The sequence below is a fragment of the Durio zibethinus genome, chromosome 17, assembly GCF_047325235.1.
Source record: "Durio zibethinus cultivar Kanyao isolate XHJ-2024 chromosome 17, ASM4732523v1, whole genome shotgun sequence".
Taxonomy (NCBI): domain Eukaryota; kingdom Viridiplantae; phylum Streptophyta; class Magnoliopsida; order Malvales; family Malvaceae; genus Durio; species Durio zibethinus.
This window is the reverse complement of record NC_143178.1, coordinates 23,420,509-23,445,936: the sequence shown is the minus strand read 5'-3', so window position 1 is coordinate 23,445,936 and position 25,428 is coordinate 23,420,509. Positions and strand designations below refer to the sequence as shown.

The 25,428-nt window shown below is 31.3% G+C and overlaps 3 protein-coding genes and 1 pseudogene across 9 annotated transcripts; 3 read left to right on the top strand and 1 right to left on the bottom strand.

Annotated features, from left to right (window-relative positions):
* Positions 1-4,972: 4,972 nt before the first annotated feature.
* On the bottom strand, positions 4,973-8,665 carry LOC149514135 (uncharacterized; annotated as a pseudogene). The gene is made up of 4 exons (XR_016328938.1): positions 8,662-8,665; positions 8,188-8,558; positions 7,623-7,689; positions 4,973-5,314 (listed from the first exon to the last, which is right to left on the bottom strand). The product of XR_016328938.1 is annotated as an uncharacterized LOC149514135 (transcript).
* Positions 8,666-11,383: 2,718 nt separating this feature from the next.
* LOC111284219 (nuclear transport factor 2-like) lies at positions 11,384-17,212 on the top strand. 6 transcript variants are annotated; one of them, XM_089746652.1, is made up of 10 exons: positions 11,384-11,478; positions 11,993-12,184; positions 12,614-12,911; positions 12,984-13,210; positions 13,303-13,477; positions 13,713-13,834; positions 13,932-13,994; positions 15,260-15,323; positions 15,868-15,993; positions 16,521-17,212. In XM_089746652.1, the coding sequence occupies exons 1-10, from the start codon at positions 11,470-11,472 to the stop codon at positions 16,541-16,543; spliced, it is 1,299 nt and encodes a 432-aa protein (XP_089602778.1). In that variant the 5' UTR covers positions 11,384-11,469; the 3' UTR covers positions 16,544-17,212. The 6 variants fall into 6 exon arrangements, with proteins under 6 accessions (XP_089602778.1, XP_089602777.1, XP_089602776.1 ...); XM_089746651.1 differs by lacking the exon at positions 16,521-17,212 and having other exon boundaries at positions 13,008-13,210; positions 15,868-16,349; XM_089746650.1 differs by lacking the exon at positions 16,521-17,212 and having other exon boundaries at positions 13,935-13,994; positions 15,868-16,349.
* A 1,103-nt stretch (positions 17,213-18,315) lies between these two features.
* Positions 18,316-20,073, top strand: LOC149514134 (mitochondrial import receptor subunit TOM5 homolog). Its single transcript, XM_089745838.1, has 2 exons — positions 18,316-18,500; positions 19,748-20,073. The coding sequence occupies exons 1-2, from the start codon at positions 18,414-18,416 to the stop codon at positions 19,823-19,825; spliced, it is 165 nt and encodes a 54-aa protein (XP_089601964.1). The 5' UTR covers positions 18,316-18,413; the 3' UTR covers positions 19,826-20,073.
* A 2,859-nt stretch (positions 20,074-22,932) lies between these two features.
* Positions 22,933-25,428, top strand: LOC111289582 (ninja-family protein AFP3-like). Its single transcript, XM_022880738.2, has 2 exons — positions 22,933-23,680; positions 24,871-25,428. Exons 1-2 carry the CDS (start codon positions 23,110-23,112, stop codon positions 25,296-25,298), a joined length of 999 nt encoding a protein of 332 aa, XP_022736473.2. The 5' UTR covers positions 22,933-23,109; the 3' UTR covers positions 25,299-25,428.

The window sequence follows — 25,428 nt, the reverse complement described above, 5'->3', positions numbered from 1 at the left end:
GGCAGAAAGGAGAGTTTTATCAGCCATCTATCACTTTCAACACTATGGTCTCATCTATCATCATCATCATGACCCAGTTATTGAATATTGACAAAGAGAGAGAGAAGGAGAAAGATTCATATTCTCATGGCCTATTGGAAGAGGAATAATGGAGAGTATGGGAAAAAAAAAATCTTAGGGTTTGCTAATTTAAGAAGCACATCTAATCCAGTTCTTGCGTTTCCTTTCCTTCTTTATTATTATTATTTTTCTGTTACGTCTCTTTCTCTTCTGCTGATGCACTTATTGCTCTCCTGTTTCGCAGGGAAAGCGACTGCGCCAAACCCTAGAAGAAAAAAAAACAGTCGATCCAGACAAGATCAAACTCATGGAAAGATGCGTTCTGCTGCGTCAATAATACAAAAGGTACACAGCACAGAAAGTGAAACTGCACCTTCAACTATGACTGTGAAATTAGACAAAATGAAAATGACATAAAAAAATACACGAAATTTATATAATTTAAAATTTTAATAAAAATTATATATAAATTTAATAAAATAAAAAATTTTATTTTATATTTTCATACGAATACAAATTATAATACATATTTTTTTTATATAAAATATGATATAATTATATAAATTATTAATATCTATATGATATAAATATATAAATTATCAAATCTATATAAAACATTTTCTCCTTATCACAACCGCGTGCTAACATACACATATGTACATGCGTATAAATTATATAAACAGGCGTGCAATAGCTTGCAAATCGCAATCACTACTTCATGTAGGGCAGCTCTTTCTTTCTCATAGTCGGTTGCTTAATTTCCACGGGAAAATTTTCGAAGTTGTCTAACGGATGATATCCATAGCAACCGAAAATTAATCTACAGCCAGGATATTTTAATTCACTCTTTTTTTACAAGTGATAAATTTTTTTTTTGTTATTGATATTATCGTAGATTATATTTAGAATTAAGAATTCAATATTATAACAAGAGATCACATGTAAGCAATATATTTAAAAATTTTTTTTTTTTTTATCTTTAAATTACGAGTGGAGTTCAAATTCGAGATTTTTAATTTTAGAATTAATTTTAGTATCGCTAAACTAACAATTCATAGGTTATAATTTGACACTAACTGCAATAATTCTTCATCTTTCTCCTGTTACGTTGCTTGAATACAGATAATTAGTCAAATGATTTGTCATTTCCTGCATTCTAAAAATTATCATTCGAATATAAGACACCGAGAAACATAGAATAAAAGATTGGTTACTGGTTACATTTATAAAATTGGACCATAGTGCTCAACCAAGCTATTAATTTTTTTATTAAAAAAAATTATTAAAAGAAGTAAAGAAAAAATAAAATGGCTTGTTGATGACTGAAATATACATACATAAATACATAAAAATATATCTTTTGATTTTTTTTAGCGATGAAGGGTTCTTAAATTTTTATTCAATATATCTTTTTCTTGGATCGGTCCAGACAATCTTATTTAAATCTGACCTAACGAATTCACATATTCTTTGAATAATAAATTGCAATGACAAGATATTAATTTATGACAGTTTCGTTTCAACCTTAAATTAAAGCCCTTGTAATTCCACCGCAAAGTTGGAATCTAAAGTGAAAATATTTGTTCCGACTAATTAAAGTCCTTGCTAATTTTTTTTGCGATGGTGGAGAATTTCGTCCCTAAACCTATTAAATTCGTAGCTAATTTCGATCAAACTTCTGTTGGCAAACAACAATTCAAAAAATCTGCTGCAAATTCATGGCTATTCCGTTGCAAAACACATTGGAAATATGTGTATGTTGAAAGTATATCACATTCTAGAGAAACAACAGTATCTTCCCTCACCAATTCATATCACTTTAAATATTTAATATGTTAATTCAAAAAAGCCTTTTTTACTATTATTGAAGATTTTTTATGGGTTTAAAAAATTGAAATTGTTGATGGTGTTTTGGGGTTTTGGTAGAAAAAGAAGTAATTTGATGGTTGTGTCAAGAATAATTTAGATTTACAAGAAAGCATAGTTAGGGGTATCACAGTTCGTTCTTTAGGAGATACTCCAATGCTCAAATCAATCAAATGTTGAAGGTTTAGGTCAAAAAAACGGTATATTACAAGTGTTTAGGAAGCTTAAAGAAAAATGATTCTTAGTTTATGTTGTACTTAAACCTTCTTTTTATTTTATATATGAGAAAAAGAATAAAAAACAATTAACGATAAGTCTATGTGGAGTTTGAAAAGAAGTCACATGAGTAATTGTGAGTTGCATTTAACAAATTCAGACAAACGTATACTGCATTTAGTGATTTCAAGTAAGTTGGAGGCTAACCGACTTATTATAAAGTGATGCTTTGATAGGACGTTAATAGAGATAATTGGATGAGTCTCTCCTTAGCGAGGGCAAACACGCTTTATGACGAAGAGTTTGGATATCAACTCTCCTATGGTGACATGGCAATTAAATATGTATTGACTTGGTGATCATAAGAGTTCATCTTATTGACTGAATAAATAGATACGACAGAAATTAACACCCTTTTTATACACACTATATCACATTTTTATAATTAAAAATTAAATTTTTAATGTCTATCTATATACATCACATTATCATTTATAAAATATAATTTTTTTTATATTTAAAATTGTTAGAATTTAAACCATAAAAGTTCAATACTCAACTAATCTATGACATATATAATAAGAGATAAATTTGCAGATATATTATAGTTTATTAAAAGTAGTTCTCTCACATATTCCTTCTTGAATATTCTATATTGTTTAGTATTTGGTATCGAAGTGCAAACACTGAAGACAACCCGAACGCCCACTCATAATGTTCTGATCTTGCAGGAAAGACAGCTCAGCCCGAAAAGTCCTTCATCCTTGATCATGGCATCAACAAGACAATAAGTTTGAGATTGAAGGAGTATATGAAAAGAAAAATTTTTGTCATAAATTTCTTCTTTCCATTTCAAGATTTTAAACTCTGAAATCATCAAATAATCTCAAATTTGAATAGTTAGAGTATTTTCTCTTTCGATACATTAACGATCATAATTTAAAAGAAGAGATTGTGAATGTCAAGATTTAAATCTAAACATATTGAATACAATCTGATTAAAATGACAATATGAACAAACTGAATTAAATTTTATGTTCGATTAGAGTATTCAAGAAAACCAAGTGAAGCAATTGAAAGCAAAAGAATACAAACCATTTATCAAAATATAATTATATTTGAATAGAGTAATGAATGAATCTTGGTGACTACAACGGATGAGAAGGAGGTAAAAACATGGTGACCATGGTCCATTTTTTTTTTAAACTTAGTGAAAAAAGCCATAGAAGTATAGAACCCAACTGCAGTCTGCATTCACCATCGACCAACTGCAACCGACAATAACATGCATGCAGCTTAAATTTCTCCCAAATCAATGTACTTTAAGTTTTCTCTGTGGGGTAAACAACAAAATTTACTTCTTTATTTAACTTTTTCTTTCATTTCTTTATCTTTGGTAGTTTTTTTTTTGTTTTTTCCTTTTCTTTTGGTTGGGGTAACTCAATCTTCATTAATTTCACTTTTGACCAAAAAAATTTCAGTAATTTCACTTGAAGACAATCTTTTATTTTCTTTTTTACGTAAAAGATATACTTATTGTCAATGAAAATAATATTGTTTCAATGACAAGAAGAAAATCTTGAAATCTTTAGGTATCAGACTTAAGCCCGGCCCCAAATAGACAGGTTTGTTCACTTTTATGTTGATTGTGATTGAAATTTTTTCTTGTAATATGCAATTGCGTAAAAAGGAATATTTATCAATTTATCCTTAAGATGTGAAGAAATATTCAATTGGCACAAAAAATGATTTTGAAAGATGAAATTAAGCATGAAATTTTGGAACCAAAATTATGCTTAATGTTAAAATATTTCGTACTTTGAAAATTATGGGCGTAGAGGGTAGAAAATTATATGTAGTATAGGACGGCTGTTTTGCTTATAGTGTTAGGTTGATGTTAGGTGGGTGGTTAGAGATTTAATTAATCACTCTGATCTAGTTAACATAGCAATCTTAATTGTAATGATCGTAGCCTTCGTCTTTTCTCGAAATATCTTTTGTTTTTTTTTTTTTAAATTATCTTGACACGTACTATACGATTAAGAGGTGTAAATGATACATTAGTACTCGTAAGCTATTCGGGTTCGATTCGAAGAAAACTCGAATTCGATTCGATTATTATCGAGTCGAGCTCGAGCTCGAATGACTCGACTTATCGATTGAGTCGAATTTGAGTATTCTTATATCCGACTCAAGTAGCTCATGAGCTTGATCGAGCTTTTATATTTAAATATATTTTTAGTATTTTAATTAATAAAATATTTTGAATTCGAGTTCAAGCTCGAGCATAAATAATCAAACTCTTATCAAATTACGAATTGAGTTTATTTTTACATATTAATCGAACTTAATTGAGCGAGCTCGAGTAGTTCAAATTCGATCACGAATCAAACTCGAATAACTTGAATTCGATCACGAATTAAACTCGAGTAACTCGAATTCGATCACGAATCGAGCTCGAGTAGCTCGAATTCGATCACGAATCGAACTCGAACTTAAAAAATAAAACTCGATCGAGTTCGAGCCGAGTATCAAACCGTGAGTTGTGAGCCGAGCTCGAACTCGAACTTCTCACTGTATCGACTCGACTCGATTACACCCCTACGTATGATCCTTATGTAGTATGATCCTTATGTAATATTTATCAGGTTTGAAATTCAAATTTTAATACTATTTTTTTTTTCGATTCTTCTCCTCAGAATGTGGCCTTATTTGCGCTTAAAAAAAAAACTATCTGAACTTTTATTTCAATTTCTAATGCTGCATTTGATTGATTTTTTTTTTAATAGAAAGTGAAAAAAAATTGAAAATAAGGAATAAATACAGAATGTAAAAACGAAAGTATCAAACACATCCATTAAAGAAAAGGGTATTCTATGGCTTAAACAACAGATGGTCCATTGTACTACAAAGTTGGGACATAGTGGCAATGGCTAAGATAGGTTCAGGTAAAACATTGGGCTACTTGATTCCTGCCTTTGCCTTAGTTCTTTTGAGGCAACACCGTCACAACCCTCAAAATGGCCAATAGTGTTGGTTTTGGCTGGAAAGCTGGTACCAGAGAGCTTGCTACACAAATACAAGAACAGCCATCAAATTCGGCCGATCAACCATGTGACATTTTTCTGACCTCAGCATGTCAGGCGACCCCTGACATTATTCGCGGCATGTCCTGCAATATTCCATTTAAAACTAACGAATGTTAGCGACTACACTTAAGGTTTTATATCCAGTAAAATCACATACAAACACGCACTGGTCACTATCTTCACAAGGGAACATTAGCCCAAGGAGAGAATGCGGAATGATTCAAACGTTTGAGTAAAAGATGGCACAAGGAGTAAGGCTTAATGAATCACCCAATTGCAGTCACAACTGAATTTATACAAAAATGTTGATTAACAGAACAAACCAAACAAAGAAACAAAATCCAGGCAACTATCCTTATTAATGTTGGACATTGCATTCTCTTTAATTTCAAGAGTCTCAAGAAATTGCTATGTTAACATGGCCTGCATTTGTTCCATTAAAGTCCAGCAAGAGTGAAACAGATGGAACTGGTGCATATTCAAGAGGCCTTGCTCACATGCCAGAAACATTTTTGCAGTAATATCAACTTGGTAACAACAGAGCATAAGACACAATCTCAATGAGATTACCAGGGAAAGAAATTACTTATGGATCAACATAAAAAACTAAGCCTTTTCCAAATAAATGAGGTCAGCTATATGGACCATTTTGCATCACTAGGCTCTATTTATCCTTTACCACCATATCCTCAGTAAGCTTAGAACAAGTGAGGTCCGTATTCATAGGTTCAAATATGAATCTAAGTTGAAATAAAACTAACAAATAAGTTAAGAAAATCAGGTAATAAAATGAAGCGCATTTAAATATCTTGAATGGCCCCATACTTATAATGTATAAACAGTGGTTGAAGAATAAAAGGAATTTCTAGAATATGGCCACCAAGTATTTGGCATGTCACTAGACTTGTATATTGTTGGTATAAAATCGAAGATATACACGTGTATCCTCCACCAAAGATGATAGAAATGCTTGAGTGCAATTTATTTTGCACTGCAAATCTGGAGAGATAGAGAGACTAACCTTACTTTATAGATCCAATCTCTAATAGAATGTAAATAATAAGAACATGCAGAAGGATCTACAAACTTTTCTACTAGCATCAGAAGTTCAAACTGAAAATTCGACACTGAATCTGACAAGGCTATCCCAACAAAGATTTGGCATAGCGAATATCAATAACTAATACGCAACCTATTTTGCCAGCAAATGCAGGTACGAGTATCTCATTGTCTTATCCTAAGAAAAATGTGGGCAGGATAGCTGCCTTCAAACAATATCAGCGGAAGTTGTTTCAGGGAATGCTCTGGGAATTTAATGTTTGCAGCATTTGGTCCATAGGTTAGGGCTTTTACCCAAAGTTCAATAGGATTTGACATTCGGTCCATCTATACTCCCACCCCATAATGCCCCATACAAATTGAGCTAATGCCCAGTGCAAAAATTGATTCATGCTTTTTCTTTTTTTTTTTCTTCTTTTTTGAAAAATGAAGACACTGCTAAAATGCACCATGTACAAGGCTAGTTGTGATAAACAACAGCATGAGCGTTTTACAACTTACATAAATTAGAAGCTAAAGATAAAAGCATATTTTGAAAGGCAATATGCATAAAAAATAGGGTCACTGCTTTTTCCACTTCCTTTCACATCACATGACAGAGTTCAGCATGAAGAAGTATCAAATAGTGCTTAATGAGTTAAACAGTTTTTCTTTTTCCCAAAGAGACAGAAAGGAGAGAGAACTTTCTGTCATGAATTAACAAATTATATCCTACCTTTCATTCACCCAATCCCACCACTATGAATTTGACGTCACTAAGCCATAATCCCAATTTGCCAATAAAATGGGACAGATACAAAACTGACTACCGTGTAAAACCTATGTGTATGAAGAAATGCACTCAAAAACATCTAGTGCATCAAAACAAAATGCAAGATCTCTTAGAAGTATAGGACATTACCTTCAAACTTTAACATCCTTACACCAATATCTAAATCTCATGATAACCCAAATCCCACCCAAAACAAAGCTTTCTTAAGCCTGATAGAATAGGAAAACCTTCAAGAGTCAAGGCCGTGTGATTTAGAATACCACAGGACCAAATCACTCCCATTCAAATTCATAGCAGCAGAACCATCCATGCTCATCAAAAACCAAACATCATAAACATTAAACAAAGCAGTATCACGCATCTTGCCAAGAAACATTGCCAAAAACTGAGAGAGATTTCAACCTGACCCTAACTAACTCCTTCAAACTCAAAGCAAAAGATAATTACTCCACATTTATACTCATAAGTCTAAAGCCTTAAATAAGTATTCCAAACTGCATTATATCAATCAGAAATAAAAAAAGAAACTAATAACCTTAGAAGTCATCTAGTTCCAATACCTTCACTTCTGCATAATCATACAGTAACTCATAATCAAGCCTCAATCAAATTCCAGCTAAATCCCAGCTGCTCAAAAGCCCAAATCACACATAGCAATAGTGAGAAACCAATCACCATATCTCAAAACAAGAAATTTACCAATACCCAAATCTTTAAAACATCAAATTTATAAAAATATTATAGATATAATGGATAAAAAAACCTTTAAATAAAAATTCAGTAATCATTTAATCATAATATTTTATTACAATCAATCCAAATCTTGAATTTTCTATTTTAAATAATTGAACTCTTAAACATCTATTTTAATTAAATTAAACTTTTATTCATTTATTTTCACTCAATTAAACTATAAATTATACGAAAACTGTTAATTATTTTTCTCTCGTAAGGGCTCAATTGATAAAAATAAATATTTAAAAATTTAATTAATTAAAATAAATAATAAGAGTGCGAATGATTATTGAATTTTAAATCAAAGAATTTTTTCTTTTTCCAAAAAAAAAAATTAAATAAAGCCTCAAATTATTAAAAAAACAAATTTTAAAATTTCCAAAATCTGACCTGGTAACCTTCACCAGTGGCATTATCATCCTCTTCAACTTTAGCAGTCAAGTAAAAAGATGGGAAAATCGTTTGACATCAAAAGTTTTCTCTTTCATCATCTTCTCCACATCAGCATTCTTCAAGATGGTATGGCGGTTGCCGCATTGATCGCGGGTGTAATATTTGATGTCGAAGACGGTTTTGGGGTCAGAGGTTGGGACGTTGGGCTTTTGCAAAGTGGTGGCGGGGGCAGTGAACTCGGTACTTCGTGGCTTTTGGCAAAGCGTTTTTGTATTCTGGATCAGCGAAGAGTCCGGTTATCTCCCATGCCTTCTTGATGTATCATTTCAGGCTTTGGAAGAAGGCGCTGCTTGCTTTGGACGCCAATGCTCATTCGTTTCCACCATAGAAATTGAGAGAGGGACTCGATATGGTGAAATGTCCTGTTTGACTAATTTTGGGTAAAATATACAAATAGTCACTCAACTTTACCCATCTTTTTAAAATGATCACTTAAATATTAAATTTTTCAAATTAAATCATCTAAATTTAAATAAGTATTTTTATAACTCAGTCATTAATAACTAATAACATGCTAATGTAACAGTATCAAATCACTTATTAAGTGTCACGTGAAACTGTCACCTGATGTGGCAAGATATATATCATTGGTGGAGTAGCATTATAAATTAATAAACAAATAAATTAATAAATTTCAATCACTTTAATTTTTAAAATTTTTTATTTTGATCATTCAACTTTAAAATTTTGTAATTGAGTCATTAACAAGTAATTCCTCAATTTTTATAAGAAAATAGAAATAAGTATTGATATTTTTATTTCATTGAATTAAATTATAATTTTTTTATTTTATTGTAATTATATCATTTAAATTTAAAAAATAAATTAATATTATCTAATAGTAAAATTACTAAAGTAGCATTACTTCAAATTTTTATGATTCAATTTATCTAAATAATTCAAGTAAGTATTTCATATTTTATAATGTCAAGATTTTAATTATAACAAAAGTTCATAAATTTAACTTCATGCAATAAAATATTAAAAATATATAAATAACATAAATTTATTATAATTAAAACTTTAACATTATGAAATATAAAATTTATTAATATTTTAGTTTTTATCTTCAATAATTCATTGTTTCTGTGAATATATAATGAGTTGATCACTAACTTTTAAGAAATTTAATGTAATAAATTATTTATTACTTATGTTATCCATTGAAATATATTAGAATAATACTCAAATAAGTTATTGCATTTTATAAAAAATACAAATAAACATTCAATATTTTTGTTGTATGAAATTAAATTATATACTTTTATTTTTATTATAATTATACTATTTAAATTCTAAAAAATAAAATAATATTAATCAATTGTCAAATTTATTAAAATATTATTATTTTAAATATTTATCTTTTATTTAATTCAAATAAATTTAAGTAATTATTTTAAATTTTACATTTTGATCACCATTGTTTATGAAATTACTAATTAGTAGCCATCACATTCAACGTAAATTTATAATGATTTAATCACTAATGATTTGTTAAATCTATTTTAATAAATTATTTTTATTTGATTTTATTATCTATATTTTCTTTAATATTTTATTACATAAAATTAAAACTAATTCTTGATACTATCAAATATGAAACATTTAATTGAGTTTGGATGAGCTAAATGACAAAAATGTAAAATAATATTATTTTAGTAATTTTTGCAAGTAGATAATTTTTTTTTTCAAATTTAAATGATATAATTACAGTAAAATAAAAAATTATAATTTAATTCTATATAATAAAAATATCAAATACTATTTTTATAAAATTTGAAATCTTATTTGTTAATGATTAAATTGTAAATTTCTAGAGTTAAGTGACCAAAATAAATATTTTAAAAAGTTAAATGGCTAAAATTTATTTTTTTTAAGTTTTATATTGCCACGTCAACAATGACACATAACTTGTTAAATGACGTGACAATATTATGTTACGCTTGAAAATTGATGTAACAGCATCATATCAACATGTAGTTAATCATTAACGACTAAATAAAAAAAAATTTACTTAAACTTAAATGATTAAATTAAAAAATTAATATTTAAATGATTATTTTAAAAAAATCCTTTAAAGTTGAGTGACTATTTAGCATTTTACCCTTTATTTTTTGATTGGCTAGCATATGTTTGTTAAAATTTAAAAAGGTAAAATAAAAATAGTAAAAACAAAGAGTAAATAAGCATTTTAATTTTTAACAGCTAGTTAATTTTCACCATTATTTATTTTAATGTTTAAAAGAGTTGAGTCAATGGTAGTTTAATCTATTGTACGGTTTAATTTTTAAAAGAGTTTTTTATGAATTTTTAAAAGAGTTAAATAAAAGTTAAGTTATGTGTTATTTTAATAAAATATTAATTTTTAATGATCAAAACTTAAATTATAATGTTTTAACTATAACAAAATAAAACAAAATAAAAAATAATTTTTTTTTGAAAAGGTGACTTTCAATGTGCTTTTTTAATAAAAAAAATAAAAATATCAAGTAAATCTAACCAATCAAATATTTTTTTCTTAAAGAATAACCAACTAAATATTAAAAAGCATTACTTAATGCCAAAATACATATAATTTATTGATCAAATGCTAAAATTTTTTATTTTAGTCTCTAATAATTTTGAATAAAAAATATGTATATTTATATCTCCAATGTTTAAATTTTCAACAAAAATATAATTAACATAGTATTTTTTAATTTTAGTGAAATAATATATTAAATAAAAAAGTAATTTCCAAAATCATATTTTAATTTTTGACAAAAAAAATAATGTTTTGATGGTCCAACTTAACAAGAAACGGAGTAATAGACATATATTTTATTATTTTACAATAAAAAAGAGTTTAAACTTTAGACCTAAATAAAAAAAAAACGATATTTTTTAAAAATTAAAATTAAAATAAAATAAATTATTTAATATCTTAAATCAAAATATAAGATATATTATATATAATAATTTAAAATAAATAAATATAAATTAAACATTTAAAATAATTCTAATAAATAATTATCTATAAGACAGGATACGAACCCAAAATTTGTTGATAACAAATTTAATCAATTAAACCAATAGGTTAAAAAAAAAAAACGATTTTCATGTTTTAATTTCAGAATCTTTTCTTGACCTTGCTATTGTCCTTCGCATTTCCTGTTTCGTACACATACTGTCTCTCTTTGCTTTCTTTCAAAGCTCACAGATCCCTCTCTCAAATCACCCATGAATCAGGTACTTGTGATCTTACTTGCCTCATGTCTTTTATTCCAAATAGCCACAGTATTTGATTGATCTGCTTGCCTGCAAGATCGTGCCTTTCTGTTGAATTTGGTTGTTGGATCTGCTTCGTACTTTCCATTTCCATAAAGGGTTTTTGGGTTTTCCTTTTTTTATTAAAGGGTTTGTTTTGAGTGTTTTTCTTTTTGAATCACTGTCTTAGTTGTTTCTAGATAGAAAGAACTATGCCTATGCCTTCTATCTTTAAAAGAATTTATTTATTTTCATTGACGGATTTTTTAGTTACTTGTTTTAGTTTTGTGGTTTTAAGTTTATGGTGAAAAGGGTGTGTTTCTTACATCTCTAAGTCTTCATGTTCTGCTTTATGTCGGTCAAAGTCGTCCAGGTGGTTGAATATCTATCATTTTGTTTGTTTACCTAACGACGTTTTGGGGTTATCGAAACATTTTGTTGATCATCACTCTCATGTTGAGGGTAATTTCTAAGTATTCCTTGAAACTTTGTGCAGATGGCCATGCAGGAAGGAAGTCCTGCCGATACTCATACTCCCAGTGCTCAAGTTGTTGGAAATGCTTTTGTGGAGCAGTATTACCATATTCTTCAGCAATCGCCGAATCTGGTGCATAGATTTTATCAAGAGTCAAGTCGTTTAAGTCGGCCAGATATGTATGGCAACATGACAACAGTAACAAGCATGCAAGTAAGTCTGTTAGGAGTTAAGATAATTTCCAATATGAACTGCCATGAGCATATTGTTGTCAAGAATTCAAAATATAGGACCTCTTTCCTTTCGTACCTTTTTTTTTCGTGTCTGCTCGAATCCTGTTCTTTACATGAGATGAAGCTGCTAGACTAAGTTGATAAAGAGTTATTGAGATTAATTGCCAAGAAAATTTTTGATAACCTTTATTGACAATTCACTTTAAAAAGTTTGGAAACAAGGTAAACCTTTGGTGAAGCTTTTTATGTCTTTTAGATGCATATGTTTAAGTTTAACTTTAGTAATGGATATTTTTTCAACTATTTGTTTCTGGAGACTTATATATGATATAATAATTATTAAGTATTGTAACTTGAATAGACATTTTTTTAACTAATACTTAGCTTGAACATGGTCTGAGTGGAGCAGGCAATTAATGAGATGGTGCTATCGTTGAATTATGAGGACTATAAAGCGGAGATAAAAACTGCAGATGCTCAGGACTCTTTTGAGAAAGGGGTCATTGTAATGGTTTCTGGATGCTTAACTGGGAAGGACAGTGTGAGAAAGAAATTCACACAAACCTTCTTTCTAGCTCCACAAGAAAAAGGCTACTTTGTCTTAAATGATATTTTCAGATACGTTGAAGAGAAAGAGTTGCAAAACTCTGTTCCAGTTAATGGCATCGGTGAACAGGCTTCAACACCTGCCTTGACACCAGAACCAGGTTTGACCTGATTCTTCTCTTTTTATGCATTGTGGTTGTATTTGCTTTAAACTCAAATCATGGAATTGCCAGAGCCGACTCATAAACATCTCGCAGAGGACCCATTAACTTACTCAGGAGAGGAAGATATTATTAATGGTGATGAAGTTTGTGACCCCTTAGATAAGGAAGAAGGATCAGTAATTGAAGAAGAGGTTGTTGAACCCCAAAACATTGTCAGTCAGAATGAGAGCGTTGCGGCTGTTGATTCAGCTCCTCTGGTTCCAGAGGATGCTCCAAAAAAATCATATGCTTCAATTGTGAGTTAATGTTAATGGTTATTTTTTTGTTTTCCATTCATGTTCTGGTGGTTCTTTTGGTGTTTAATTGAACTCTCTGAATTAAATTTTAGGTCAAAGCAACAAAAAGTAATACAGCAACTTCTCCGGTCTATGTACGTACCAATAATGTGAGGGCAGCACCTGCAGATCAACATTCAATTATTTCTGCTAAACCTGCTCCAGCACCAGAAACAGCAGTACCTAACAGTGATAATGCAGCTGAAAGTAGCAATGACAACGAGGAAGGTAATTGCTAACTTCATTTACTGCACATGATAATAGAAGCACAGTTGTTCTCTTTGTCAATGAAGTTAAGATCCATATCTTTTCTATTTTAATTAATTATAGAATAAGGGAATAAAGAAGGCATACTTGATTTGACATGGTTAATGTTATGTCATATGTATCCTTTTTTTTATATGTTTGATTCCTATTCTTTCTTGTTTTAAAATATAAACCTAGTGCTTTGTTCTTACCAAAGCTGAAGGACACTCCATTTATGTACGGAATTTGCCTTATAATGCAACACCTGCACAACTTGAGGAGGCATTCAAAAATTTTGGGCCCATTAAGCACGATGGCATTCAAGTCAGAAGTAATAAGGTTGACAAAGTTATCAATTTGCGCTTCTCCATCCTAGTTGACATCTCTAGTTCAAGTTCTCAGTTCTTACTGTTTTGTGTATTCTTGCCTCCTGCAGCAGAGATTCACTTTTGGTTTTGTTGAATTTGAGACTGCAAGTTCAGTGCAGAGTGCACTTGAGGTATTGTCTTATACCTTTTATTAATCCTGTTATAAATCTGGTGCTGTATGATCATGGTCATAAGTCACTCCTCCATTCAATCACTTACACACAGCATTCATAATTATAGTCTACCAAAAACATGCCATATATCAGGCAAGATCTGCTAAGTTATTCCTCTTAAAACTATTGCTAGTTTACTCTAATGGTGCAATGAAATATAAATGTACTCTCTGTTAAGCTCTCTTCAAGTATATAATTATGTCTAACCTCCCCCATCCCCTCAGCAATAACAAAGTACTAGTAAAATACAAAAACAAGAAACAAGACATAAAACCCAAAACTAGATCAATGTCTTCCAAGTGAGAGTAGGAATTACCTGAATGTGAGTTTTTAGTCATTCGAAAAGTATCTGATTAGATGACTTAATCTAGAACTTTCTTCAAGAAAACTCTACCTTTTGTGTAGGTACTTAAATCAGCTCGTCTAAAAGAATAAATCCACGTTGATCTGGTGTCTCTTTCTTTTCTTCTGTTACTTTCATACAGTATGTAGACATGAAACAGGGACTTGTTTTTTTGTTTTTTGTACATTTGGTTCTGATATTCTCCTTAACCTTATAGTAGTTCACTTTTCAGTTTGTAACCAATTTGCAGCCTTGTTGAATTAAGTTGGAAAGTCGAAAGCTTAAACCAACTAAAAGTTAATTGGTGTTTTATGATGTCATAAAAATTTCACATTAATGGATTTGCTCGGTCTGCAATTCTAAGGTCCTAAGTCGAGAGTTTAATTACAATATCATCACATATTTTGCTTGTTTCTCAACTGTGCCACAGAGTTTTGTAGCAAAACTTAATTATGATAGTAATGATGGACTTTGATTCTACATTGGAATTTAGGTAACACTTCCTAAATGCACTTTGTAATTAATCCCAAGTATATTACAGTTCAGTAGGGATCACATTCACTACTTAGGGTTTCTTTTTTCATTTTTCTTTGGGGGAAGGTGGGTATCATACTGAAAAAACAAAGAAATGACAATTTCTTCAATGGCTTCTTTATTTAAATAGATTGTAGGTATTTTAGTTGAATATCAATTGCATCTCTTCTTGATTTTTTTCTGATATTTCTTTGTCACCAACTGCATGATGGTTTTAAAATACTCTTCTTCACTATACAACAAACTAAAAATGATTTTTAGAGTTGCTTGTTAGTCTCAGTCTGCCTCCCCTCATTGTTTTTGTAAGCATATTTTCAAATTTATGTTTGTGCTGAATGCATTTCAGGCTTCACCAATTACAATTGGGGGTCGTCAAGCTGCTGTGGAAGAAAAGAGGACAAATACTCGAGGTAATTCAAAATTTATTTGGGAAAATTGCTTTTAAGACGCTTAAATTTTATCAAATTTTGCATTTTTTTCCTAATGATAATGTTCTGCACAAATTGAACTTTTAATTCATCTGAGGATGGTACTGAGCTTAGGAAAGATATGGCCGCAAGTAGGTCTCTTTGATGCAATGTGATCCGTATAGCCGGCCATGCAATAGTTAGGAAAGGCTTAGCTTGTTGTAGTAAGTTTAACTCTTGGTTATATTTGTTTGGTGGGGATGTGGTGTTGTTCCTCAACTTCTTCATATCAAATTTTCTTGCAAATAATTGATATAATCAGGGGTTTCCATCTAATGGTTTTAGCTAATTTGAATGACAGTTTGAAACTTGAAAGTAATACTGTCTGAAAAATATCAGGCTGGCATAAACAAAAACAAAAACAAAAAAAAAAAATTGTGGAGCTTCGACTTTTTTTAAATGCATTTTCTTCCAACAATTTTTCAAGTTGCAAGTACTCGAAGGTTGGCACTAGGATAACAACTTGAGAAACTGCTGTTTTTTGCAGTTGGTAGCAGTGGGAAAGCAAGGTATTCTTCGAGTAAAGGTGGGTTTCGGAGTGACAGCTTCAGGGGTCGAGGGAACTTCGGCAGTGGCCAAGGAGGCTATGGCAGGATTGAATTCAGAAAGCAGGGTGAGTTTTCAGGACGACCCAAGGGTCCAGGTGGACGGTATGGAGATAATTATCAGTGGGTTAATCAGAATGGAAGGGGTGACCGTCAAAGTGGAGCAAAAGCCTGATTCTATTTCTTCTTGGACATTAGCTGAGAAATAACCAAATGATTTTTTTGACAGTATAAACAAAGGGAATGAAGGAACTAACTGTTAATGAGGGGACTATTAGGCTATTCTTTTCTTTTCTTTTTTAACTCTTTCGCTTCTTTTATCCTCCCCTCGGCATCTCATAAAGCATACGTGAAATAGGAAAAAGGTGGTTTATTCAACTAATGTACTCAGGATTCTTTGATCAAATTTTTGGTATTATCATGATATGCTCTGTCGCCTCATGATTTTGGAGTTTGATTCAGCATTCCTTTTAATTTTATTGAGAGTCTACTTGAATGTTTTATGTTAGTTCGAAACGCAGAACTTGCAATGATATCACAGAAAAACTATACAAAAACCATTACCTTTACTCTGGAGTTTGGGTCATTTCTGCAGGATGGTTACCCAATTTAGTTTGATTTCTGCAAGATTTGATGCTGCAAAAGCTGCTGATCCACCAGCTATACAAACTAAAGCCGCCACAACCTGCAACATCTCTTCCCAGATGTTATCCTCAGGCACAAGGTAAACACGAGGGACCCAAAAGCAGTAAAACCAATCTAGGCTCAAGACTGGCCCTGGTGTTCCGGGTCTGTTGCTGCAGATAGGACTCCAAATTCATATGCCTTGAGAGGAGACCTAGTTTATCTATCGACGATAGAGATAGGCCAAACTTCTCGGCAGCTGATAATAGGCCAGCTTTCTCAGCTTTAGTTAGCAGTTTCATTTTCTCCACATTGTCAGTAGCTTCACTGGTTGTGCCACCACAGGGCAGTTCCGTGACCCTGGCTAGCCGAGCGGGAAAACAGTTGAGTTCGAGCTCTGCATTCTTACGATGGCATCAAGTTGGAAGCTTTTTTATTGCCATTGTTGATCATAGATGTTACAAAATGGTGATAATTCTATTAGCTAGTGAAAAGCTTCCTGGAATTCAAGTTTATTCTAATGAGCTGAAAATTCGTTTATTCGAATCTGTTTATTTTTAATATATGTAAAATTCAAAAATTATTATATCACTATTCATATTGATATATCACACAAACATATTTTTTAGTTCTTGTCAATCATATAAACGATTTTTTATAATATTTTAAACTGTATCGGCTGGTTTTTTTATTTGTTTTCTTTGTAAATTACAAGGTTCATATGTTCTTTATTCTAAGATTGAAGTCATTACTAGTAATCATTAAGGTATTATAAAACCACAGAAAGCAATAATTGGTGTTGTCAGATTATGTGACTCCAAAACAAATCTTTGAGTTAATCACACAACAATTAATCAGATTAGAGAGATGAGAACATGGAGTTCAGGTAAATGCAGTGACAAAGGTCCCCATTTTTATCTTCTCAACATACATTTTTTAAGGCATTGCTGAGCAAAGTGAGAGCAAAACAGTCACTTGTTGAAACTCAAATCAAGCCATTGAAAAAAATCATTTGGGGTCGAACTGAAAATGAACTGAAGAGCCAACAGTTTTGGCAACTGAAGGCAATGGTTTCTGTGATGCCATGGATTGAATGAATGAGAAAAGGTGAGAAAGTAGCAGGATTTTCTGTTTTGGGCTTTGGAATCCTGGAGGAACAGAGAAACGGACTTCCTTTGCTGCTGCTATAAACAGCTGTGGCTTCCATGTTTTGGGTTTTCTTTACTGTTTCTGGGATTCCAACTTCCCACTTCCAGCTCTAGGTGTTGGGATTTTTGCTTGAAGAACGACCTCGGATCTTGAAAGCACCTGGCTGTAGGGACGAAAAAAAAATTAAAAAAATGAAAAGTCAATTTGAAATCGTAACATTCTGTTGGATTCAGATTGATTTTTTTTATTTAATTCGAATTAAAATCATATATTAAATATATATAAATCTGAATTTTTTATAAAAATAATATTGAAAATATTAAAATTATTCCAAATTATAATTAATTGTAAATATATTACACAAAGTGGTACTTCATTCCTTTCCTAACTAATCAAATCTACTTTTCGGCAAAAAAAAATTTTAATTTAAAAAAAAAAAACTCAATACTTTACAATAATTATTATAATATTATTTAATTTGATTTTTTTTTATATATTTTTTTAGAATAACTCACGAGTTTATTGTTTTATATTAAGAACTTGATCAAATAGTAAAAAAATTACACTTGCTGATTTTTCCCACGTGTTAATTAGAGTTGAAAAAGGGTCCACTTGTTCTCAATAATAAAACCCTAAACCCCCCAACCTTTCTCCCTCGAGCCTCCGAAAAAACCCCTAATTTCAAAAGCAAGAACTTTTCTTCTTCAGAGCAGCAATGGCGGACTACGTGATCTCTCTCGATAAGCTCAAAGCCTTCTGGCGCACTCAATTCCACGATGAAGAAAAGTGGGCTCACAACAAGGTATTTCGTTTTTAATTTTTGTCTTTTATTCTCTTCCTTTCACAGTCTTCAACTTTTTTTTGTTGGTTTTTCGCTTTATTTAGCTACGTTTTAATGTGATTTTGATCATGGGTTTGTTTTTCTGATATCGGGTTTTTGGGCATTTATGAAAAAAAAAAGACAAATATTTTGGTTTTGAAGAGTTTAAACTTATTGGCAACCATGATTGGAAGTTATTGAAAGTTTGAGATTTTTTAGTATTTGATGACATTACAAGTACAAATGAAGTTGCAAATTACATCCATTTAAAAAAATTACTATATTAAATCGAACAAACCAAGATAAAGTGAGACCAAACCAACTAATGGTGGAACTTGAAGCTGGGACCTCAAAGTCTCAGGGCCTCATTGGCGGAATTTCTCAGTATTTGGGATCGAGAAAATATAGTAATAATTTGTGTACAAAAATATATAGAAGTACACCATGAATCTCGAGACATTGGGGGGCTAGTGTTCGATTTAGTTAGCTATCAGTAGCTTAGCTGTTTAGGCATGATCTCCATCTGAATGAATTGCTATGACTTAATCCTATTATGATTAGTTGATTATATGAATGCATCTGTCACTGCCGTACCTTAGCTCTTTACTGAAGTTGTGGTGGATTCAGTGAAGTAGAAAGGAATGAAGAGTGTTTCCCAAAGGTGCAAATTGTGGGGAGAATATAACACACAACAACAGGAGAAATTAATACAAAGGAGAAGTCTTTGGGGATGACCAACATGAAGAGAGAAGTTTGATGGACGATAGATAATACCTCCATTAGTTGGATTTGTTGTTTAAGTAATTCACTCTATTTTCCATCCTTAGGAAAAGTAATGGTTTTTGTGGCCAACCTATATCTGTTGACTATGATCTCAGGCAGGCTCCATTGGTTTTGGTGGTCACCTTCCTGGAAAGTGTTAGAAAGAAAATGATCTATAAGCCTTAGGAGCTGAAAAGCTTTTGGAAGATAATGAGCTAAAAGCTTTACAGATATCATTTTTTACCAAATTGATTATACACGCTCTGATAACATTTACTTGAGCAAATTTGTTAGTCATTTGATTCTTTTCATCTGTCTCTGAAATATGTTACAAGGTTTAAGAATTAAACAGGGTAAAAGTCCTCATACCACAATCATGTTTCTGATCTGTTGTTTCTTTTATCTGTTAATAACTAACAAATTTCATTTGCATCCTGAGAAATGATGTTTTTCACCCTCTTTTGCAGAAACTGCTGCAAGCTGCTGGGCTATTTGGTGGATCAATTCTTCTAATGCGCAATTATGGTGATCTTATGGCTATATAAAGATTTAAGGATGGATTAAGAGCTTCTGAGCAATCTCATCTTCTGTTACTGTGATGGCATGGTGTAGTTTTCTCTGTCACTACAGTTTGGAATTGCATGCATTTGTCACTTTTATGCATGAAATTTAGGAACCTACTTGATAATTCCCTCTCCAATACACTCAGCAAATGATGATTTCTAACTTTTATGTAGCATGCTAATATATGCTTCAAAATGTTTTGAGTTGAATGAAATGCACTCATTCTGAAGATTGCTGAAATTCCTTTTGATGATTTGTTTGGGAACTCTGATGCATGCATGGCTGTTAATTCTTCATAGAAGACAGCTTCCCTAAGATGTCAGTTGGTTTCGAAACCTAATCCAACAATGTTGGTGGATGAAGCAGCGTGGGTTATTTCAGCATTTGGTTGGTTTTGGTTTTTTATGGATTACAAATCCGAGGCAGCTTTTGCTTATGGACCAAATTAAATAATAAAAAAAAGTATGTATTCAAATTTAAGGAACTAAATAAAAAAATTAATAATTAAATAATCATTTAAAAATTTAATCATAATTGAACATCTAATAATGAATTTTACCTTTATTTATTTTTTCCTTCTGTTTTACCCTTTTTTTCTTTTTTCAGCGCTTCCAAAAGAGTTGACTCAAATAACAAGATATGAAAAATAATTACAAACATTTAAATTTAAATTTTAAGTTTAGAATCAATTGAGATCACTTCCCTTGAACATTTGAAATGATTAGTAAGGTCAACCAAAATATGATAAACCTTACATATTAGTAAAATAAATTTGATAATTTATATATTTATATCATATAAAATATTAAAAATTTATATATTTATATTAAATTTTACATTAAAATTATGTTTTATAGTTTATGTTGACACAAAAATATAAATATATTTTTTTTATTTTATTAAATTTATTTATAATTTGTATTAAAATTTTAAATTATATTATATAATATTTTTTTATTCATATTATTTTTATATCATATTATCATATCGTGATTAAAATTATAAATATCATATCACGACTAAAATTATCAGATGTATTCATAAAATTTCAACAGTTGCAATAGCGCCGCTCAAGTTATCATGTGTATGCTTTACACTTCTGAATGATCAAATTGGAGTAGGAAAAGGCATAGACGGATGATGGAAAGTGCTGATAATTTGATCCCATTTACATAACCTCATTAAACGGAACGGTGATAAGAAAATAAAAAGGGATTTTTAATAAATCTCCTGACCACGCAAAAATAAAAATAAAAAAGGCTGGCCGAGATTTGTTGCTGGTGACATAATCCTCTCGTGGGCATAGCAACAAAAATTTTTCGTCGTGTAATTAAAAGCGTAATGTAATCAATTTAGATTAATATAGTGAGAAATTTAAATTTGAACGGAGTTGATATGAGTTGATATAATAAAAAATTTAAATTAAAGTTTATTTTAAAATTTATTGTTTAAAATTTAGATCAAATTTGATTAAATTTTAATTTTTAAATTTAAATTTAATTTAAGATAAAAATTAAATTATTTAAATTCGTTCGATTAAATTTATTTAATAAAAATAAATTTATTTTTTATATTAAATTTAAATCTACTTATATGTTCGAATTTGAATTTAAATTAATATAATATATATTAAATAAAATAATAATTTTTTAATTAAAATAATTAAAATATATTAAAAATTAAAAATTAAATTAAATTTGTAAACTATTCAAATTAAATATTAAAAACTTAAATTCAACTAATTCAATAAATTAAATTCTTTAAAATCAATTAGATAATAATTAAATTAAATTTAAATTTTATTCAAATCAAATTTATATAATTTACAAACTATTTAAATTCAATTTATTCAATAAATTAAATTATTAAAATTTGATTTTATAATAACCAAATATAATTCAAAATTTTATCCAAACTGCATGCAAGCAACTTATGAGCATTATTTACACCCCTAGTTCCGACGGGCCGAGGGACCGCTGGATTACGTCATCAATCCGAGACCAGTTTGCATACAACTTGACAAACTTGTCTTAGCTGTTTTGACATCCTATCTTTTTGCCACGTGTACTTTCCTGCTTTTTATTCCACGTGGCATCTTTCCTTGCGTCCATACTTTCTATATTTGTATACTCCCTCCGGTCTACAACTTGTGGTTCCTACTTTTGGGCCCCTACACTACGCAACTCTTACGTTGTTTTTGTTTTTCCAATACCTCGACGTCGCCGTGGTTTTTTTAAGGCATCGCAGTAAGCCTCGAGCTTAACGGCGCGTAACTTTATTGGCTTCCTTCTGGTGTGGTTCGCCACCTGGAAACTATGGGTGCTCTCTCTTGATCAAACTTTGCATAAACCTCAATTATATACAATAGATCAAAATTTATCTTCCAAATTATTTTTTTAATTGGTTTTGAGGATCAAAATTTTTAAAAATAATTAAAATTAAGCATAATTTTAATTATTAGAACATAAGAAAAAATTTTTATTTCTATCCAAAATAACCAACCAAATAATAAAAGAAAACGTTAGCACATTTAAGAAAGATCAGATCAAATTATGACAAGGAACCCGATTTTGTTTTATCCTCAAACGACATGATAATTAACCATCCAATTTTGTGAGTTGAATTCACAAACAGGTCCCAGGCAATGAAGTTCAGAGTAACAGAGTGAACAGATGTTTTTGCTGTAAAAGTAGTCTTCTCTTTTGACTGAGCGTTGCTGCTGCAACTTGCAACATGCAACATGCAACATGCGACATTGAAAGACAGAAGAGTAACCGTACATGATTACCACGTGTGGTCTTTCTGAGCTGTGCTGTCGTTAATATAATCAGAACGAAGGTGTTCCCCATTTGGTAGTCTATGGAAAACTGAAAAGAAACACCACGCTCTTCTCTCTCACTCTCTCTCTCTATCAAATCAACTCTTCCATAGTCTCAGTTGCTGCATTTTCATCACTCTTATTCCCTTGTGTAAGCTTTATCTTTTCTGGGTTTCCTACCTTTTTCACTGTTTCTCTTTCATTCTCTTCTTTCATTAAATTGTTTTTTTTTTCTGCTTTTTATGCTCATTTTTAGTTATATTTCACCCTGCTTTTCTTTTTCCAAATTTTTAATTACTTTAGTTTAATGGCTTACTATTTTATAATTGATTTTGAACCTACCTGTTGGCTGTGATCTTTAGCTTTGATTTATCTTCTTTTTGTTTTGACAGAAGGGGGGGAAACAAGGTATTTACTGTGTTAAGTTCAGTTTTTTAATTTCATGCAATGGGAGAAGCAGAAGTAATCCAGGACAAGTTTTCATTTCTAGACAAACAACAACCAACACACCTTTTGCAAAGATTTTCATCACACAAACTTACTATGAAACAAACCCAAGTCTCCAATCCTAACAAGAGACCCCCAGAGCTAGACCTCAATCTCAGGCTCTCACTTGGTGGAATTTACAGTGGGAACACCAGAGAAAAGCCTTTAACTAGATCATCTTCCATAGCAGGAGTGATAGCGCTTAAGAAACGTTGTAGTGAGTTCGAAAAGTCATTGCCAAAAAGTTTTCTTTCATTGGCAAGGTCTTGTTCATTGCCAGCAGAAGTGGACAGGAGTAAGAGGTTGGTGAATGTGAAGGAGCAGAGGATAATGAGGAGAGTTGAGGCCAAGAAAAGGGCTGTAGAGAAGTATAGGATTGCCAAGAAAGCCAGTGACAAAGAGAAGTTGGTAATGGAAGGACCACCATCCTCACCTACTAAAATTCCAGCATGGGCAGCAGCTTCTGCAGCTAAAAGTCCTGCACTGAATAGGGCCATTGATAAGATAAAGGAAGGTTTCAGAAAATTGGAAGGTATGATATTATCCTTCCCTTTTTCATTATCCTTCCCCTCTCCCACACCCTTCTCTCTTAGTTTGGTAAAAGTTAATTATGATGATGATTTTTTGAAGTGTATGCTCTAATTTTGGCTTGTAGTATGCTTGGAATGTGGGATATTCTAGTTGCATTTCACTATCGCTTAAAGATTTCGCAATTTCTGTATTCGTATAGTGTAAAATATTTGTATTCAATGTTATATTTTATATGAAAATTATATATTATAATTTATATTAATATGAAAATATAAAATATTTTTTTATTTTATTTAATCTAAATATTACTAAAATTTTAGACCGTATCATTTTTATATACTTTTTTATATCATGTTTGTATCATATTTTAGAATACCAAATTTTTAGGACTCGAAAGCACATTTTGTACATATAAAGACAGAAAGAATTGCCATCAGTACATTAGCAAAATTGCTGAAATATGGCATACATATAGAGTAAATACCGAATCAGAAAGAAGAGAATCTTCATTGTCTGTCCTCGCAAATGTAATTTAAAAGCTACATTATGAGAGAATTGAAGTTATATATAAGCCTCATACAGTCATTGGAGGACAAAATGTATACATTCAGATGGAACCTACAAAACAAGGTTTTCACATGAACAATATTTATGTATGCTGTCCTTGTCTTTTATAGCCGGCTAACCTACTGTAAAATGTTGTTCATGCTACATGTTTATAGCACTTTCAAAATGAGAATTTTGCTGTGGAAAGCAGTTTTCCGATATGGCTCTTATGTAGCTTACTCGGTGAAATGGATTTGGAAGCGAAATTCCCCTGCTTTGGAAGCATTGACACATGTGGATAGTATTTTTCGTAAGGTGAATGGGTGCTTTGTTGGAGATCGGCCGGAAAGCTGACTGGGTGCCTCTCCTCTTGCCTCACCTTCCTTCACTTGCTGACTCGAGCATCGAAGCGTGCCATGGAATCCTAACTCCGACACGCCCTGATCGTTTCCTTCTCTTGCAAGTCACTCCAACCTCTTAGTCTGCTTTCCGGCCAGTCTCCAGCCAAGCAGCCAGTTACGACACCAAAAACAGCATCAACAACAAGCATTTTTTATTTTCTCACCCTGTATCACATACTTTTCACCATCTTTTGATACTTATGCCTAAAAGATATTAAAATGAGATTGCATAAATCCAACGCAGGACTAGAAGGCTCAGGTGATCCTAAGGCTCCAAGCGACTCCAAATCCTCGTCCGAGCCAATAAAGGTAAAACGGTTGATCACATGTGATACAACATCTAATAGAAAATCTGTCAAGCTCAAGCCTGATGAAACCAAGTCTGAGAATCCAACCAAGAAGGTTAAACTTTCTAATGGTTGCATTCAAGATGATGGGATGGATGTGATGAAAAAAATGCCTAGAGTAACTACTATTGGAGATGGTCCAAATGGGAGGAAAATAGAAGGCTTTCTCTACAAATACATGAAAGGACAGGTGAGTATAGTTTGTGTCTGCCATGGCAACTTTCTTTCCCCAGAAGAATTTGTGAAGCATGCCGGCGGCAAGGATGTTACAAACCCCATGAAGCATATCAATGTTTGCTCAACCTATTTTTCCTACTTAGATTAATGGTGGTGGCTTTTGCCACCCCCACCTAGTATGAAAGTGTAGGCAGCATTATTCATATTGGCTTGGCAATACGTTGCATATCTTTTGCTTCACAATTATGTGAATTTATTTTAATAAAGGAGACGCTGTT